Source organism: Zootoca vivipara, chromosome Z, assembly GCF_963506605.1.
Source record: "Zootoca vivipara chromosome Z, rZooViv1.1, whole genome shotgun sequence".
In the NCBI taxonomy this organism is placed as follows: domain Eukaryota; kingdom Metazoa; phylum Chordata; class Lepidosauria; order Squamata; family Lacertidae; genus Zootoca; species Zootoca vivipara.
Genome location: NC_083294.1, coordinates 43,325,360 through 43,343,983, shown reverse-complemented (window position 1 = coordinate 43,343,983; position 18,624 = coordinate 43,325,360). Strand labels below are relative to the sequence as shown.

General features: G+C 46.4%; 1 protein-coding gene across 7 annotated transcripts in view; it reads right to left on the bottom strand.

The window, feature by feature from the left end:
• Positions 1-6,242, bottom strand: part of ATP11C (ATPase phospholipid transporting 11C) — an 895,731-nt gene extending 889,489 nt beyond the window's left edge. For all 7 annotated transcript variants that reach the window (XR_009557004.1, XR_009557005.1, XM_035126428.2 and 4 more), the window contains exon 1: positions 5,404-6,242. Coding sequence is in view for 1 of the 7 variants with exons in the window: in XM_035126431.2 (XP_034982322.2) it covers positions 5,404-5,430 (27 nt within the window). In the remaining 6 variants the exon portion in view is untranslated. The remainder of the gene's footprint in view (positions 1-5,403) is intronic.
• Between the last annotated feature and the right edge of the window lie 12,382 nt (positions 6,243-18,624).

Below are 18,624 nucleotides of genomic sequence, written 5' to 3'. Positions count from 1 at the left end.
GAATCTACAGATTTTTGTTTTAATATAAATGTCTTTTTTCAAAAAAAGAAAGAAAATAAGAAAAAAATGAAAGAATGAAGCAGCAGCATTCATTGGGACTTGTGTCATGAAGTTTCTTATAGCTAGCTGTAAAGAAAGGATGTTGCAAATTCATAAAGGACTAGCTGGCCCTGCCACGCATTGCTGTGGCATTGTTTGTTAAATGGCAGGTCAGAGTCCCCCTTCAGATTCCCCAGACCGTCAGAGTCCCCCCTGTATTATGGTTAGATTGGGGGATACCTGTGTCTCCCCACACTCTGTAGCGACCCGTCCAGGGAAGGTCTTAGTTATCCCTGTCACCTATTGACAGACCCCCCCATCCCAATCAGGGAAGGACTTACCTATCAGTGTCCTCCATTTTGACCCCCGAAACCCACCCCAACCTGAGAAGGGTTTACCTATCCCTGACCCCTATTCCCCCCCACACCGATTGAGGGTAATACGGAGGGGGTGGGCTTGTTTGGGGTTAGGGGAAGACGTCGTGCGAGGCAGCGGAATCGGCGGGGGCATGATCCGTGGGGTGGGGGTATGTCTGGAGTGGGCTTGGTCGGGGGGAGGGGTCGCTGGTACGTGATCTCTTGGGCGGGCGTGGGTCCCTGGGAAGCGGCCTGGTCTCGGATGTGTGATCTCTGAGGCAGGCTTGGTTCCCTGAGGAGTGGCTTGGTCTCCAAGTGGTTTGATCTCTGTTGGAGATGTGCTCTCCGGGGAGTGAGGGATTGTGGGAATATGTTTGTCCATTATTCATTGAGTGTCCACTGGAGGGCGCAATTTTTTGGACCACAAATCCAGGTTTATACCTGTCTTAGGTGTCAGCTGGTCAGTGTAAGTGCATGATGACCTGCTCACATGTGAGTTTGAAGTCGTGGCCAAATTTCAGGACAATCGGGTAAGTGTTTGTGGGAGAAAAGTGGGGAATAACACACATGCACCTTCACCATTTGTATAGTCAACTGAGAGCACTTACAATACACAACTGAAGCTACATGGTAAGAGGCAGTATACCTCTAAGAATTAAATGCTGGGGTCAAGCAGTAGGGGTTGCAATCACTCTGTATTCCCTGCTAATGAGTTTCCCATAGGCATCCATTATACACACACATACCAAGAACATGGTAGAGCTGTTTGCCTTTACTAATGGACACATTCTCAAGTTATGATAAACTAGGGTTGCTCATGCCCACAGCTCAGTGACTCCCATGTCATTCCTCCCCTGTCAGAAACAGGAAAGCCCGATCTGCAAGTGATTGGGATTAAATCTGGGATCTCCTGCATCCAAAGCATATTCTCCGGGAGCACTGAGCTAAGGCATGAGAACAATACTATACACTTAAGCCACATCCACTGCAGGGAAACCGGGATTACACAAGGATTTGCAATGCACGAGACTTCAGGATTGTTCTGTCTCTGGTAGCCCAGAGGGCTGCAACAGCAATGCAGCATCCCAGCAGGTGATCAGGAAAACTTGCACCAAAGGACCGCTTCCAAGAAACAATTCCCTGTTTTAAAAGTGGTACAAGGTAAGCTCTAAAATGTCCAGGACACTTCCAATTTGCCCTTGTAACATCACCTTTCTTAGCCAACTCTTTTCTGCCAAAGGAGGGGGAAAAGAAATCATTTCCTCAAATTAGTTGGTAGGCGGCTCTACCCAAATACACATTTGGAAACAGGTTGCAATGAGAGACCTTGATGCAGGTTACCACCACCACCACTACCACTCCATACATATCTGAAATGTGTTATTTCGCAAGATGGATCAGAGGCTGAACAGTAAGGGCCCCGCAGGATCAGAAGTGTTTAACAAGTCCAATGTACTGTTTCCAATAGGGGATAGCCTATTAAGGACACAAGCTGCAGACAAACCTAAATGCACCACTGTTAGCAATTATAGTTAAATAAAACCTCCAGATACAGAAGCAATCTATTTGTATGTACCAGGTAAAAGCAAGAGAGAGCCAGTGCCCCGCCTCTGAGCAACCTGGGGCACCTCACTGGGAACGGCTGGATGGGTGCAGACAGGTGACTTTAGGCTAAGCATCCCCAAACTTTGGCCCACCATGTTTTGGACTACAATTCCCATATCCCTGACCACTGGTCCTGTTAGCTAGGGATCATAGGAGTTGTAGGCCAAAACATCTGGAGGGCCGCAGTTTGGGGATGCCTGCTTTAGGCTCTTGACTAGACGGAGTCTTTAGATCAGGATTCACCAACCAGATGCCCTCTGTATAACTCCTATCAGCCCCAAGCCACAGAGCCATGGTCTCTGCGGCTGAAGGAAGCTGTAGTCCAAAGCATGGGGGGTGGGCACCAGGTTGGCCAAGGCTGCCCTATCACCACCCCTGCCTATCAGCTCAGACTCAATAGGCCCACCCAGTCCAACACTCCCTATCCCAGGGCAAGGCACCCCAGGGTTTATTGCCTCCAAGCATGCAGGTTGCAGATAACCATTCATATTCACAGTCAGCAGAAGACACCTCCTCCTCCTCCTCCTCCAAAAACGTGTCCATTACAATCTGAGAAGCCTGGTCAGTTGTGTGCTGAACGCATCAAGATTCAGGACAAGAAAAGAAAGTTCTTCTTTATGCAGCATATAGCTAAACTAAAGAGCTTTCTCTCGCAGGAGGCAAAGGTGGCCACACACTTGGGACTGTGATTCTGCACTCCGCTCGCTCTCGGGGCTCTTAAAAGAGCTTACCGGGGGGCAGAGGAGTCACTTTTGGGTCCCCAAAAAGCTCAATCTGGGGTTTTTTATTGGGGGTCCACAGCACTCTCGCGGCTCCCCCCTCCCTCACAGTGCCAGGAACCTCGGAGCTCGAGGATTCCTCGCTGTTCAGCACTGGCGGTAGACCGGAAGTGTCAGCAGGGAGTTTTTAATGGAGGGCGGCTTTCTGAAATGCGTTTTTTTTTTTGCCACATGCTGTTTGATGGGCTTCAGCCTGTTTCTGCTGCTTAAGAACTGAAAACAAGAAGAGCCATTGCTGGGAGATCCGGAGTCCAGGGGAAGGGGGGAGTATTAGATAAATGTGGTTAAAAGTTATTATGATAGAAGAAATAATATTTGAATGTATGGGAAAAATTTGGGGAATAAATTGTGAGGGAAGAATTAGAGATGGATGGGAAAATAAATTTAGATTTGGATTAATTAATGAATTATAGGTTAAGTATAGTTGATTTCTTTGTGAAGATTAGAATTGGTTGTGAGATAATGGAAAAAATGTGTTAGAATGATTTAAGATGGCAAAGGAAAATTGCTTAATTTAGATTTTAAAATGGACCCAGTGTGGGGGGAATCGAGGAAGTCTACAATGTCAAGTTAATGTAAGAATTGATATGTTTCTCTCTCTTTTTCCCCCTTCTTTTTCTTTTTTGTTTATGTCATATTGTCATTTATTTATTTATTGCTCTTTGTTTCTATTTTTGTGAATTTTTGTATTTTGAAATGATTGGAAATCAATAAATAAATAGAATCATGAGCTGCACTGGAGCCTTTTACCCTGGTGATCTAATCTTCTATTTGCAGAGCAATGCATTTCTCTCCCCACCCCCTCAACGCAGGGGTCCAGTCATAGAATCATAGAGTTGGAAGAGACCACAAGGGCCATCCAGTCCAACCCCCTGCCAAGCAGGAAACACCATCAAAGCATTCTTGACATATGTCTGTCAAGCCTCTGCTTAAAGACCTCCAAAGAAGGAGACTCCACCACACTTCTTGGCAGCAAATTCCACTGACGAACAGCTCTTACTGTCAGGAAGTTCTTCCTAATGTTGAGGTGGAATCTTCTTTTGTCAAATTTGTATTCCCCCGTGTAGTGTGAGGATACACAGTCTCATGGAATCCTATAGCATTTTAGAGCTGGGAGAGACCCTGAGGATCATCTAGTCCAACCCCCTGCAATGCAGGAATAGGCAGTCGTCCCATACAGGGATCGAACCTGCAACCTTGGCGTTGTCAGCACCATGTTCTAACCAATTGAGCTGTCTCCTGGGTTGAGCTACTCAGCCAAGGACGCAGGTTCAAATCCATTCTCAGCCACGTAGCCCAGTGGCCTACCTCACAGGGTTGATCTGAGGCTAAAATACAGGTGACACTCGGAAAATTAGAATAGCGTCAAAAAGTGCATTTATTTCAGTAACACAACTTAAAAGGTGAAACCAATATATAGATGCATGACATGCAAAGCAAGATATGTCAAGCCTTTATTTGCTGTAATTGTTTGTCGTTAGACGGGTCAATTATAATTGGAATGTAATTAATGAAATGTAATAATGATGTTTATTTTTGTATTGTTGTAACTATTTGTCTTATTACTGTGGAATTTCCAAAAGAAAGCATTTGTAAAAATTAAAATTAAAATAATAAGTTGCATTACTGAAATAAATGCACTTTTTGACAATATTCTAATTTTCTGAGTTTCACTTGTAGGAATGTGGAACTCCTCGGAGGGAAGGTGGGATATACAAATACCACAATAAATATATTTTGGCTGCGAAGTGTGGGCCTCAACCTTAGGCAGTGGTCATCACCAGTGCAGTGGTTAGAGTCCTTGGCCAGGGCCTGGGAGACCAGGGTTCAAATCTCCACTCAGCCATGAAGCTTACTGGGTGACCTTGGGCCAGTCACTCACTCTGGGTCTAACCTACCTCACAGGGCTGTTGTGGGGATAATATGGGGAGAAGCACCTTGAGCTCCTTGGAGGGAAGGCGAGGTATAAATGTAAAAACTAACTAAATGAATCCTAGAGCAGGGAATTAGTTCATCCTCCAGCTTGTCCTGAATCTGCTCCCCATTCCTTGGCTGATCCCCAACCCACAAAATCCCCCCACAGGCATCCTTTTCAAAAATAAAAATAAAAGAGGAAGCCTCTAGGGATTCAAAGCCAATCTGCAAATCCTCTGCATGTGCTTCCCCTATTTAGAAAGAACAAAAGGATGAAAAGTGATCAAAGCGGCCAATCAAACGCCATCTTTCCGCCCACCCTTTGTGCAACGGGTACCCTGGGGAGACGGTTCCTTTACCTGTGAGTCTCGGCCAACTTGCTGAGCTTTAAAAATAACACTCGGGAAGCAGCAGTGTGGCGGCGGCGGCGGCAGATTGCGAAAACAACACGGTGGCTAGATTGAAGGTTGGGGGGGGGGGGGAGTTGATGCTTTAGGCCTTGGGATAGTCGTGAGAACGGATGACTTCGTTTGGGTGCACTTGGGGAACTAGAGGGGAGCAGTAGACAGGTCACCCCCACCCCCATCATACCACAAGCATCTGCAGGCGTGCAAGCATTCGGGCACAGTGGGGAGGGAAAGAACTGAGCATCCATCTCGTACGGACCTCCCCACCCACCCCCCAAATTAGGGTGGCACAGAGGTACTTACGAAGCGATTGATCTGACTGCGAAACATAGCTGGACTGCCGCAGCGCCTTGGAGAGAGGGGGGCAGTGGGGTGATAGTGGGGTAGTCCTGGTTTCTTAGAGCCTACTGGCACACGCACTTAGCCCCTCTGCACGGGTCCCCAAGCCTAGGGGTCAGTGGGGACGCTGCGGCGAGCGGAGAGGCGCCCCCAGCCCCTCCAGCCCCGCGGTCACCGGCGCGCCGCTCTGCCGCTCAGCCGCATCGCTCCTCTTCTTCTTCCAGTCGTGGCACCAACCGCAGCAACAGCCCACAGCGGGGCTCTCCCTCTCTTCCTCCCAGAGAGCAGCCCCGGATATGGGGGAGAGTTCCGAGCTTCGCCAACACACCTCGGCTCCGTCAGGCTGCCCGAAGGCAAGATCTGGGCAGCATGCCGCGCTATGGTGATGATAATAATGATGATGATAATAATAAAAGGTGGCTGCAGGAGAACAATAGCTAAGGCAGGGAGGCCGGCTGCCAGGAAGGGGGAAGCTGCGGCGGGGAACCCAGACTGCTGGATGCAACCTCCTCTTCCCCTCTTCCCCTGCAGCGGAGGCGGAGGCAGCAACAGTCCTCCCCGCCCCTGAGGCCCGAGAGCGGCGGGAGACCGAGAAACCGAGGCGCAGCGCTACGCTCACGACTTCTTCCAAGCGCAGAGCGCTCCTCGCGCGCCCGCCTCTCCCAAGCGCACGTGGCACGCTGCCTCGCCGGTGCCCGCGGAGAGCAAAACCACCAGCCCAGCGGCGCTTCCTGCTTTCCTGCCCCGCTACGGGCTACTTTCTCGTTTCTGCCTGGAGGCTCCACTTCCTCCCACCCCTCCGCCCCGCTCTGTTTTCTCAGCCGCCCCAGGGGCGGAACCTTCGGCTTCTCTCCACCCATTGGGTCCCGAGAGCAGCTTGGGAGGTGTAGTATATTTGCCCGACGTCCGGGATGGTAGGAGAAAGGAGAGCGAGGCTAGCGAGCGCAAGCCTGTTGCTCCTCCTCGGTCCTCGGCCCGCCGCAGTAAGGGGAAGTTGGCTTGGAGATTGGCTAGGCCTCTCGGGCACACCCCAAACAGAACATGGACAGGCGAGTCATCATTGCGCGTAACTCAGCAGCACACTGAGGGCCGTGGGCTCGCTAGCATTTCAGACAGGGGACATATCCAGCCCTACCTAGAGAATCTTCTGAGCAATAAGCGACCGCTTTTCTCTTGCCGCTGCGGCGCAAATTGGTATGGTTTCGCCTCCGAACTCACCGAATCAAGTTTTAAGAGTTTCTGCACCTTTTTCCGCGAACGGAGTGACTTGATTTTAACGGGCTTAGGCATGCGCATCAAAAGCCCACGTATGTTTCCTTGCAAAAAGGATGGCAGTTTGATCTCTGCCTAATGGCATCATCATAATAAATGATTTTAAAATACACAGTATCCCTTTATTTAATTATTGCACTTATGTTCTACATTTCCACCAATGAACCCAAGACAACATACATACACTGTGTGTTTATAGGTGGCGCTGTGGTTAAACCACTGAGCCTAGGGCTTGCTGATCAGAAGGTCGGCGGTTCGAATCCCTGTGACGGGGTGAGCTCCCGTTGCTTGGTCCCAGCTCCTGCCAACCTAGCAGTTCGAAAGCACGTCAAAATGCAAGTAGATAAATAGGAACCGCTATAGCGGGAAGGTAAATGGCATTTCCATGTGCTGCTCTGGTTTGCCAGAAGCGGCTTTGTCATGCTGGCCACATGACCTGGAAGCTATACGCCGGCTCCCTCGGCCAATAATGCGAGATGAGCGCGCAGCCCCAGAGTCGGTCACGACTGGACCTAATGGTCAGGGGTCCCTTTACCTTTACCTTTATATACCGCTTAATAAGTTTAATGAATCTCTCATGGTTTGTTTGTTGTTGTTGTTTTGAGGTTTAAGACCACCGCAGTGGGTGTCTTTAAAAATACACACCATTGCCTTTATTTAACTTGCATACCTATTCTGCCTTTCCACCAAGGAATCTTAATGAAACGAAATTACCTAAGTAGTGAACAACATCAGAGTAATATATAAAACAACATACAATTCAGAACTACACTTTGGGGAGACCTTGAATTTCAGAAGTTGCATGGTCCCTCCAACCTGTGCTGCCGCACTGCATTTTAACCACACAATGTCATAGGGGAGGGAGGCGATCAGGGTCAACCATGTCAGAATGAAGGTTTGAACTTGTGTCTCGCCAACCCTACAATGAGACTTTTAACTTTGAATGTATTTAAGGATGGACCTTGCTAAAACTCCCAGATAAGCATGCTTATTGATTGATTTTTATTACGGCCATTGGCCCATCACACAACAATTCCCATACCAACATATATGTACTTAAACCTCCAAATTTAAAACAGCCAAAAACTTACAAAAACAAACAAAAAACAAAAGACCAACAACATACAATACAATAAATTTGCAGCATAAACATCGCCCTCTGCTCATAAACTAATAAAAGACATCAATGATAATATCACCTAATTACATCCTAAAACATAAATCATGGTTTAAAAGGGTTATCCGAGCCGCACAGGAGTCCGTTTTTCTTCTTTAGGGATAGGACGCTGATCAAGAATCTGGCAACCATGAGTGATCTTGAGGGGTCTTCATCATTTAGTAGATATCTCAGTTTGGCTTCATTTGAATCATCGGTGATTCCCTTTAGATACGGAGCAAGAAACTTGCTCCTGGCCGATAAGCATGCTTAATTTGCAGGGATAAAGAACCACCAACTCACCAGATGTTGCACTCCCAATTCCCATCATCCTAGCGACCATGCTGGCTGGGACTCATGGGATGTTGAGTTGAAACAAAATCTGGAGGGGTGCAGGCTCCCCAGCCCTGCAGTAAAGCGTCACCCCGACAGAAACATAGCTCCTGCCATTCCTCACAGCATAAATTCCTGTGGCACGTGTTCCTCTTTTCTGCTCCAGGAACCCAGGAGTAGAGAGTGCTTCCTGGTCCTGCTTGCAGGCTTCCCATTCAGGCATCTGACTGGCCACTGGGAGAATAGGATGTTGGATTGGATGGGCCATTGGTCTGATCCAGCTGTGCTCATGTTCTTAATACCAATTGCTGAGAATAACAAGTAGGGAGAGCACTGTTGCACTCGGTCCTGCTTGTGGGTTTCTCACATCTGATTGGCCACTGTGAGAACAGGATACTGAACTAGATGGGACACTAGTCTGATCAATCAGGCTCATTTCATGTTCATGTGTTACAGAAAATGGAGAACACTTGCTCTCTTTCCCATAACATTTGAGCTTTAGGTCACCAGCTAGATTGGTGACTGAGAGCGACCACCGAGACCATACAAAGACCTACATTGGCTCCCAGTACGTTTCCGAGCACAATTCAAAGTGTTGGTGCTCACCTTTAAACACCTAAATGGCCTCGGTCCAGTAGACCTGAAGAAGCGTCTCCACCCCCATCGTTCTGCCCGGACACTGAGGTCCAGTGCAGCTCAGCAGCCAAAACACACCCACACCCAAGTTGTGCCAATATCTGTGAAGGCCACACAGGAAACCAAGGGGGCAGGAGGGGGCCATTTTTCAGCCAAGTGGTTGCATTTCCCTCCACACAACACTAGTCAAATGCTCAAATGAACAGAGAAAGGAAAAAGCCTTATCCAGGCAGACTTCTTGGAAGTTTTTCTTTGTAACATAAGAAAGCTGCCTGGATCAGGCCAGTGGCCCAAATTCATCATCTCATTCTCAAAGATTCTTGTGCAAAAACTGCAAGCAGAATCTGACCACAACAGCCCCTGTGATTCTCAGGAACTGATATACAGAAACATGCCACCTTTGAACCTGGAGGTGGTATGTAGCCATCACTTGACACATCACTGAGTTCACCTGGCATCCACCTGGCTTCTTCCCCCAAAGAATCTGGGAGCTATAGTTTGGGTCATTGGGTTTGGTGCTTTTGTAACTGGATTTGTAATGGCTTTTAGTCAAATACAATAAATAAATGATTGATTGATTTTTTTCCTGAGATGCAAACTTTCTCTCTCCGTGTCATTCCTTGAATAGCTTCCTTTGGAAAGATAAGGCTTGTTTAATTGCCCTGTTCATTTGAGTATTTGACAAGTGTTGTATGGAGGGAAATGCAGACCCTGGGCTGAAAAAATACCCCCCGCCCCCGCCTGCACTCCTGTGTTTGAAATTCTAGAATAAGAAACTGCCTCTTTCCCCTCAGCTGCTATGTCTGTTTGTGACATCACAGGAGACCATACATGGAGAGGGCTGGGGAAACTAGGCCTCAAGGGGGGCATTTATTAGTAAATGATGACTGAGGAGCCCCCCTCCTTGTGACACTTGTGGCATGTGGACTCCATGGCAACCTCAGAAACCCTCCTTAGCACCCACCAAGGCCCCCAGACCCTCCCATTTTAAAAATATTTCCCCAATATCTGTTAGTTTTGACAGTGCTGCAAGACCGTTTTGGTTTTATTTTAGCAGTTGAGGGATTCGTATTATTTATTTTGCCCTTTCTGAGAGAAAAATAAACTGGTTCCTTTGACTTAAGGTCTCTGGATCCTTTTAAATAAAGTGATCTGGACAAAATGGGTGAATTAGGAAACCTTTTTATTATACACAAGTGGGGTAACCCAAGATCAGGCACATCTTCATCAGGAAAAACACATCTTATAAAGTCGTTTGTCCTGCCGCAAGTCCCTCCTTCCACACCCACAAGAAGGGGCGTGCGTACCAGTTTACAGAACTTTCTCTTTCACCTCATTAACATTTTACCATTCCACTTCCCATGTTAATAATACAACACAATACAATACAATACAAATACCTTTATTGGCATTTCAAGTTAAGACATTTAAAAATGGCATGAGATGCAAAGTCTTTTTTCTTCCTGTTTCCGACAGATTTGAATGGGGAAATTCTTTCAAATCTTCCATAATAAGAGGTCGTGGGGTGAGGGAGGCCAGGGCCACATCCACACCATTTAAAGAACTATGAAGCCGCTTTGAACACTCATGGCTTCTTGCCCCAAAGAATCTGGTAGCTATAGTTTGAAAAGGGTGCAGAGAGTTGTTAGGAGACCCTTCCTGTTCCCCTCCCTGAGCTACAATTCCCAGAGCTCCCTGCCAAAAGGGAACCCTACCCCTACCCCCACCCTTTCCCCTAACCTTACCCCTGATGCTAACCCGAACTCTAACCTTAATGCTAACCCTTAACTAGAGCTACAATTCCCAGAGTTCCCTGGCAAGAAGGGAACCCTACCCTTACCCCTACCCCTACTGATGCTAACACTAACTCTAACCCTAATGCTAACACTTAACCCTTAACTAGAGCCACAATTTCCAGAGTTCCCTGGGTAGAAAGGAACCCTACCCGTACCCCTACCTCTGACACTAACTCTAACCCTTAACCCTTAACCCTTAACCCTTACCCAGAGTTACAATTCCCAGAGTTCCCTGGCAAGAAGGGAACCCTACCCTTACCCCTACCCCTACTGATGCTAACACTAACTCTAACCCTTAACTCTTTCCCAGAGTTCCCTGACGAGAAGGGAACCCTGCCGCTGCCCCAACCCCAACACTATCCCTCCCGTAACTCTAACCTTAACTCTAATCCTAACCCGAATCCTTAACCATTTTAACAACCCTCCGTCCCCTTAACCACCTACAGTTCACAGAATCCCTGAGGGGAAGCCATTCCTGTTCAAAGCGTCTTCATAGCTTTCCAATGGACGGTGCGCCTAATGTGGCCTAATGTTTCCTCCCTCATTTTCTTCTCTCTCCCCACTTCCCCATCGCTTGCAATGCAGCAGATGTCCGCCTGCAGTCTCCCTTCAAGGCTCCTTCTCTCAGGTGTGGCCACGGCCTTGTCCATTGCTCACTGGCAGTATTTCACATTCATTTCTCTGATGTAAATAGGGACGTCCTGCGGTTCTCTTCCTGATTCTGAAGGCTGGACTTGGGGAAAACCTCACCGGCTCCAGACATCCCTGTAAGGCAGAGGCAAACAGGTGAGTGGGATGGCCACCATCCGAAAGGATCCCCCTCAGATTCCTCTGTTTGGCTGCCTGTTAACAAACAAGGGTCCAAACCAGTTTGCATCCATCTCAGCCAGCGTAGCCTCATGGCATCCGCTAGCCTGAATGCAAACTCTTCCGACAACCACCCACCAGCTGCAGCCTTGCCAGGTCCATTGGCAGACATCAATCCGCTTCAGGGCTGAATATCAGTCACCTTCAGGTAGCGATCCCACCAGTAGGTAAACTGTACTTGCCTGCTCCTTGCTCCACAGCACCCCAGCACCTGGCGATTGCCTCCTTCTGCTTGCCAGCTTGCTGCCATGGGGCAGGAGACCACCAGGGCTAAGTGCCACTGAGCTGCTCATATTCTCTCTGGGGAGGGCAACTGCCGAGGCTTGTGCCTTGGCCCACATTTATACCTGCTCAGCTGCTAAATGTTATTGTTACATCACAGTCAACCCACAGACAATGGCAGCAGCTGGGGAGGCATCACAATCACCCCCTCAGCCCTCACAATGGTTGGTGAGTGCAGCTCAGCAGCCAACACCCACACCCAAGTTGGGCCGATATCTGTGAAGGCCACACCGGAAACCAAGGGGGCAGGAGGGGGCCATTTTTCAGCCTAGTGGTTGCATTTCCCTCCACATAACACTAGTCAAATGCTCAAATGAACAGAGAAAGGACAAAGCCTTATCTTCGCACAGGAAGCTGTTCAAGGAATGACATGCAGAGAGAAAGTTAGCATCTCAGGGGGGGAAAATCACTTTTTCATCAATCGATCGATTGATCAATCAATCCTTAAAGTCATTACAAAACCAGTTACAAAAGCACCAAACCCAACGACCCAAACTATAGCTCCCAGATTCTTTGGGGGAAGAAGCCGGGTGGATGCCATGTGAACTCAGTGATGTGTCAAGTGATGGCTACATACCACCTCCAGGTTCAAAGGCGGCATATTTCTGTATATCAGTTTCCTGAGAATCACAAGGCTTGTTGTGGTCAGATTCTGCTTGCAGTTTTTGAGAATGAGATGCTGAACGTGGGCCACAGGCCTGATCCAGGCAGCTTTCTTATGTTACAAAGAAAAACTTCCAAGAAGTCTGCCTGGATCAGGCCAGTAGCCCAAATTCATCATCTCATTCTCAAAGTTCCAGCGAAGGTATTATTTGTCATTTATTTCTGTTCTCTCCCCCACCAAAAGCGCAGCAGCTTTGGGGCATTCCCCCCAAAAGCAAAGCAACTTTTGGACCCCCCCAAAAAACCCTCCAAAACTTTGGTCAACAGATATCCTCAAAAAGCTCAACAACTCTGGGCACTTTGTGATAAGGGTTTTTTGGTTTGGTTAAATAATTGGTTTTTGGTTTATTAAATATAGTTATATATTACAATTATACATTTTTGTTATTTAAACTATAAATATCGCAAAATTATGTTTTTTTCTCAAAGTGACACACCACCCGAGTTATCCTCAGTTTTTTGGCAAATTTTGACACACCAAGCTCAAAAGGTTGCTCATCACTGGTATAGAAACTTCCAGTGAAGGAAAGCCCACCTCCTCTAAAGGGAGATAAACAAATTCATGAAGGAGATGACGTCTATTATTGGCTACCACAGTAGCCAAATACAGTAGAACCTTCACACTGAGAAACAGTCTATTTCTGGTGGAGGCAACTGTTAAAAGGGGGGCAATTGTCACCATGCCCCACCCGAGGACTTCATTGTAAACTTATGGTTAGCCACTGTTGAGAAGGAGGGCGCTGGACCAGGTAAATATTTTCTCCTATATTCAATTAAATTTGCAGTGAGATTTCATAAATTCTAAAAATGTCACCCTAAGAGAAATAACCAACAAATAAATCCTCTTGGACCTCTTCTGACCATGCATACTTCAAGTTAGGTTGCTTAAAAAAAAAGATGCAACTTTTCCTCAGTTCAATGGAGGCTGCCTCCACCTAGTGGCCACCAGAGGCAACGGGGCGTTTGTGATCACTCAGTGTGCTCTGATGACAGAATTAGTAAGTAGGGGCTCCACCAGACAACCTGTTTATTGACCTGATTTGCTTGCACAAAGCTTATGAGGAGGTTAGACTATGCATTTATCAAGCCTTTATAGTCTTTATCAAGCATTTGTTCTTATTTATTTATTTATGGGGAGGTTATACAACAACAAGCCATAGTGATTTGTTTCTTGCATATTATACATCTCATTTGTTCATCTCACTTTTTTAATATACATTCCCCTGTCACTTTCCTACCTGCAAAAAAACAAAATAAATAAATAGTTTTGTGTTACTAAGGCATCTGAGTGCCTTAATCCACTTTAATTGCACAAACCTAAATTTCAGTGCGCACAACTGCGGCTACTCCAGCAAAAGTAACGACTGTTCTAATTTATTAATTTATCTGTTGCTGATGTTTGTTTGTTTGTTGCCTTTCCTCCAAGGCACGTGCTATTTTATATGTATTGATACGAACTGAGAAAAAAAATATTACTATAATGTATATAGAAATGCAATATATGCTACCCTAGCAAGGAAGACTGTGATCAGATGTCACAGACTTGTTGGACGCAGAGGAATGGTGGGAGAAACCAGCTGGGGAACCCCCAAGGGAAGAAGGCTCAGAGCCCAGGAAGTGGTGGTGGGACAATGATGAGTGGTCAGAGGGAGAAGACTAGGAAGATGAGGTTCTGGAAGCTGAGGAGGTAAGAGGACTTGGTGAGCTGAGAGTCTGTGGCAGAGAGAAGTCCAGGATCAGAAGCAGGAGAGGAGGGGGGCCAAGAGCACTCCAAGGGATACCCTGCTTGTCCCCCCCCCAATACTGACCAAGTCTTTTTTGGGGGGTGAATGTGTAGGTGGACAGGGTGTGTGTGTGTGTGTGTGTGTGTGTGTGTCCAATGTTACAACTTTGCACCAAGTCCAGAGAATTGGTGCTTAGGTGTTGGGAGCACTGATATCTTAAGGACAAGGGAGAATTATAGCTACCTAAGCATAGCTAGAAAATCCATAGAGAATATAGAAGTAGCAATTCCAAACAGGAATCTAGGGAGTCCACCACATGAGAAGAACCAAAAGGATTAAAGGTCTTCTCCCCTTCTCCTATTGAAAAGGAGATGAGGAGGTTGGGTTAAGTGGGATGGAGAGAGCAATAGGAAACTCTCATTATACACAACCTGGAGGGGACCCCCCCCCCCCCGGAAAATTCACAGGTGCAAACAAAAGCAGGACTCCAGCACTTTTTTTTCTTTTTAACACAGTGTACAATTAACCAATGGATGGAATGTTGTGAAGGTCAAAAGTTTAATTGGGTTTTAAACAGGAGTACACAAAATCATCTTATCCTTAAAGGAGAGAGAATGCTAATCACTGTGTGAATTGCAGAACGTAGCTTCTCCAGACATCTGCTAAAATTCCTGAGGATCTATGTTTTGGGTGTTGCTTTTTTAAAACATCAACAACAACCAGAACAACACTGGAGTAAATTTGTATAGTCCCTGGAGTTGCAGAGCAATGTTCAGGTCTTTAATAAGGACTAAAGGGTAATAAGCTTTTTAACAGGAACCATCAAAGTGACCCAAAATTCTACTGAAACTTCTCAAAGCAAAATGAATGGGCAAATTAAGCATCAGATGTTGCCGACAAAGCACTGCATGTATAAATAAGTCAGTTCATTGAGACATTGAATTATTATCATCCCAAACAGATTTCTATCCCATAAAAAGGGCAGCCCAAATGATCAGGGTGTTGGTGCACCTTCCCTATGAGGAGTGGGGAGATGATCAAGCAAGGGTGGCAAACCTGTGGCCTTTCAGATTTGTGAGGGCCTAGGAAGTGGCCCTCCATTCACGATATCAGGTCTAGGGTACATCATATGGGAAAGAAGTGACCCTTCCAAGATCACAGTCCCACAGAACATAATAAGAGCCGTGCTGGATCAGGTCAGTGGTCCATCTAGTCCAGCATCCTGTTCTCACAGTGACCAACCAGATGTCCTGGTAGGAAGCCTCAAATAGGACCCGAAGGCAACCCCACTCTCCCCACTTGTGATTCCCAGCCAGAATCACAAACATAAGACCTCTGAAAGCAGAGGAAGCGCATAGCCATCAGGGTGAGCAGCCATTTCAATTAGTAGCCGATTTTAATTAGTTTTTGTACATTTCAACGGTGTGGTTCACACATCACTTTAAACAAGCGTGGGTTCAGATAAGCCAAACTGTGGTGTAACTCCCAGCACAAAGACGGGGGCAGTTTAAGTGAAACAATGTGCCCATAATTTTAGGAGTCTGCACACCCAGCATGTTGCATGTTCACCTGCAAACCATAGTTTATACTTAACTATGCTTTAAATCAGGCATCCCCAAACTGCAGCCCTCCAGATGTTTTGGCCTACAACTCCCATGATCCCTAGCTAACAGGACCAGAGGTCGGGGAAGATGGGAATTGTAGTCCAAAACATCTGGAGGGCCGAAGTCTGGGGATGCCTGCTTTAAATCAAGGATACTCAGCATGGAGCCCTCTAGATGTTGTGGGTTGATGGGAGTTGGCGTCCAGCAACATCTGGCACAGCATTGGTTACCCCTGGTTTAATGTGGCATGCAGATGAATTCATTATTTGAGCTTAAAGAGACATACATTATTTCATTGCATGGAGGAGAATTGAGAAATAAACCATTTGGATTTTCCTTAACAAGTGGACGAAGGAAACATGAAAGTATACTTTTTAAAAACACCACATATACAGGTTTTTAATGCAAGAAATATTGACAGGTTGCATAAATATATTCCAAGAGAGCTGCAAATGTCTGTAGTGCTCAGTGCTGATTGCAGTAATTTCCAAACACACCTACTTATCGATGAATATATTATTATAGATGTTACCATTTCTCCCGAGTACCAGATCTGTTAGCCTCTCCACCTCTGTGAGATATAAGCACTTCCAAAGTGGTTCCCAAGTGGCCACAGGTTGTGAGTCTTCCATAACCTTCTTGCTGAGATTCACCAAACTTGCTATTAAAGATTTCATACCATTTGGTATGCCGGTTTTGATCCAGTTAAACATGATCAACATATGGCTTAATCCCACCCTTCCCCCCTGTAATTTCTGATACCATGAATATTATTTGTCTCCAGAAATTGTATGCTGCTGGCATTCCTATAAGGGAGATTAATATTTGTGACTTACTATTTTCAGTACCTGAAGTGTTTATCATACAACAAGGCTGCAAATTATGTGGAAGCTATGTTCCAGGGATTGCGCCTAAAGCCAGAATTGCATCTTATAAAAACACATTGGGTGCAATGGTGGGTGGGAGTTTTTCCCTCTGCCTTTCCTCCACACACCCCTTTTAATTTTAATTTTTTATTTTTTTGCCAAGCTCATAAAAGTGAATTTACAAGTTACAGTATTCGTATAATCCTGGCCAGTGTTAATAATATATACTAAGCTTTGAAGATTATAACTTGAATTTGGCCTGGAAGTGGACTGATCCCAATTAAAATTCTAGCAGCCATCTTCTTGAATGGCAGCCCCACATACAATGCATTTCAGTAATCTAAGCTCCCACCCAACAAAAGACATCCATGGTGATGGTCACTAGCTATGGTGATTTTTATTTTAAAAGGGGATTTGAGAAATCTGAGAAAGAGCAGATGAGAGCCTGATGGCTAAATGTTTGGTGACATAATGCATATAAGCTGCCTTAAAGGTAAAGGGACCCCTGACCATTAGGTCCAGTCGTGACCGACTCTGGGGTTGCGCGCTCATCTCGCATTATTGGCCGAGGGAGCCGGCGTATAGCTTCCAGGTCATGTGGCCAGCATGACAAAGCCGCTTCTGGCAAACCAGAGCAGCACATGGAAACGCCGTTTACCTTCCCGCTGTAGTGGTTCCTATTTATCTACTTGCATTTTGATGTGCTTTTGAACTGCTAGGTTGGCAGGATAAGCTGCCTTACATTGAGCCAAATCATTGGTCCGTCCACCACAATACTGTCCACACCGATTAGCAATGGATATCCAAGGTTTCAGACAAGGGACATCCCTATCTCTCTACCTGGATATCCTGGGGATTGACCCTTGGACATTCTGAGTGCAAAGCATAAACTATACCACTACGCTATATGGTCCTTCCTGTAAGCCAGTGGGCCAAACTTGGCCCCCAAGCTGTTTTGGGACTACAACTCCCACCATCCCTAGCTAACAGGACCAGTGGTCAGGGATGGTGGGAACTGTAGTCCCAAAACAGCTGGAGGGCCGAGTTTGGCCACCACTGCTGTAAACAATCAGAGGGGGACTGGGCTGTTGCCTTCAAGCTTTGACTTGTGGGCTTCCTGGAAGCATCTGGTTAGCTTCTGCAAAGCAGGATAGCAGACCAGATGAACCTTTGGGCCAAGCCAGATGGAGCTAGATGGATCCAGCAAGACCTTATGGACTCACCCACGTGACCACATACCCCACCCTAGCACTGGAATAGATTATGCTGTCAGAATGTTGTTAGGAATGCTGGGGGTGTCACGTGGTTCCATGGCAGGTCAGAATAATATGCAGTCAGCATGGGGAAAGACAATGACTAAAGAAACAATGCACAGCTTTTCCCATACATTCCTATTGTTCTCCATCTTTATAGGGCCACACTTGTGCCAAGGTAGGGTACCCATGAGGGATGAATGCATGCCTTACTTACTTACCTACTTTACTTACTTACTTGCTTACTTTATAAGATTTCTCACCCGCCCTTCACCATATGGTCCCAGAGTGGGTTACAACAATACAATAAATACAACTATTTAATAGCAGATAAAAACATTTCAACGACAAGAGGCACCAAAGCTTTCCAAATGGAGCAGTACAGTGTGATTTCAGAAAAAAATTCAGGTGTCTCCAACAAGGCACCTTAAACTGTCAAATGCCAGGGTGAATAGGCGTAACTTCAGTATTTGGCAAAAGCTGTACAGTCAGAGGGGAATTCACCAGCTTAGGGACTGCCACAGAGGATCTCCACTTCCAGGACACCACCACCCCAAACTTTTGAGGATGGTGGAACTACCAAGAGGACACCTGCTTTGTCAGTCTTAACACCCAAGAGGACCTAAAGGCACAGAGATGGTTTTTGAGATATTTTGGGGGCTAACTTGCTTAGGGCTTCGGTCAGGAATGCGGAGTGACCACTGGTGAGCTATTAAAACATATATAACCACTG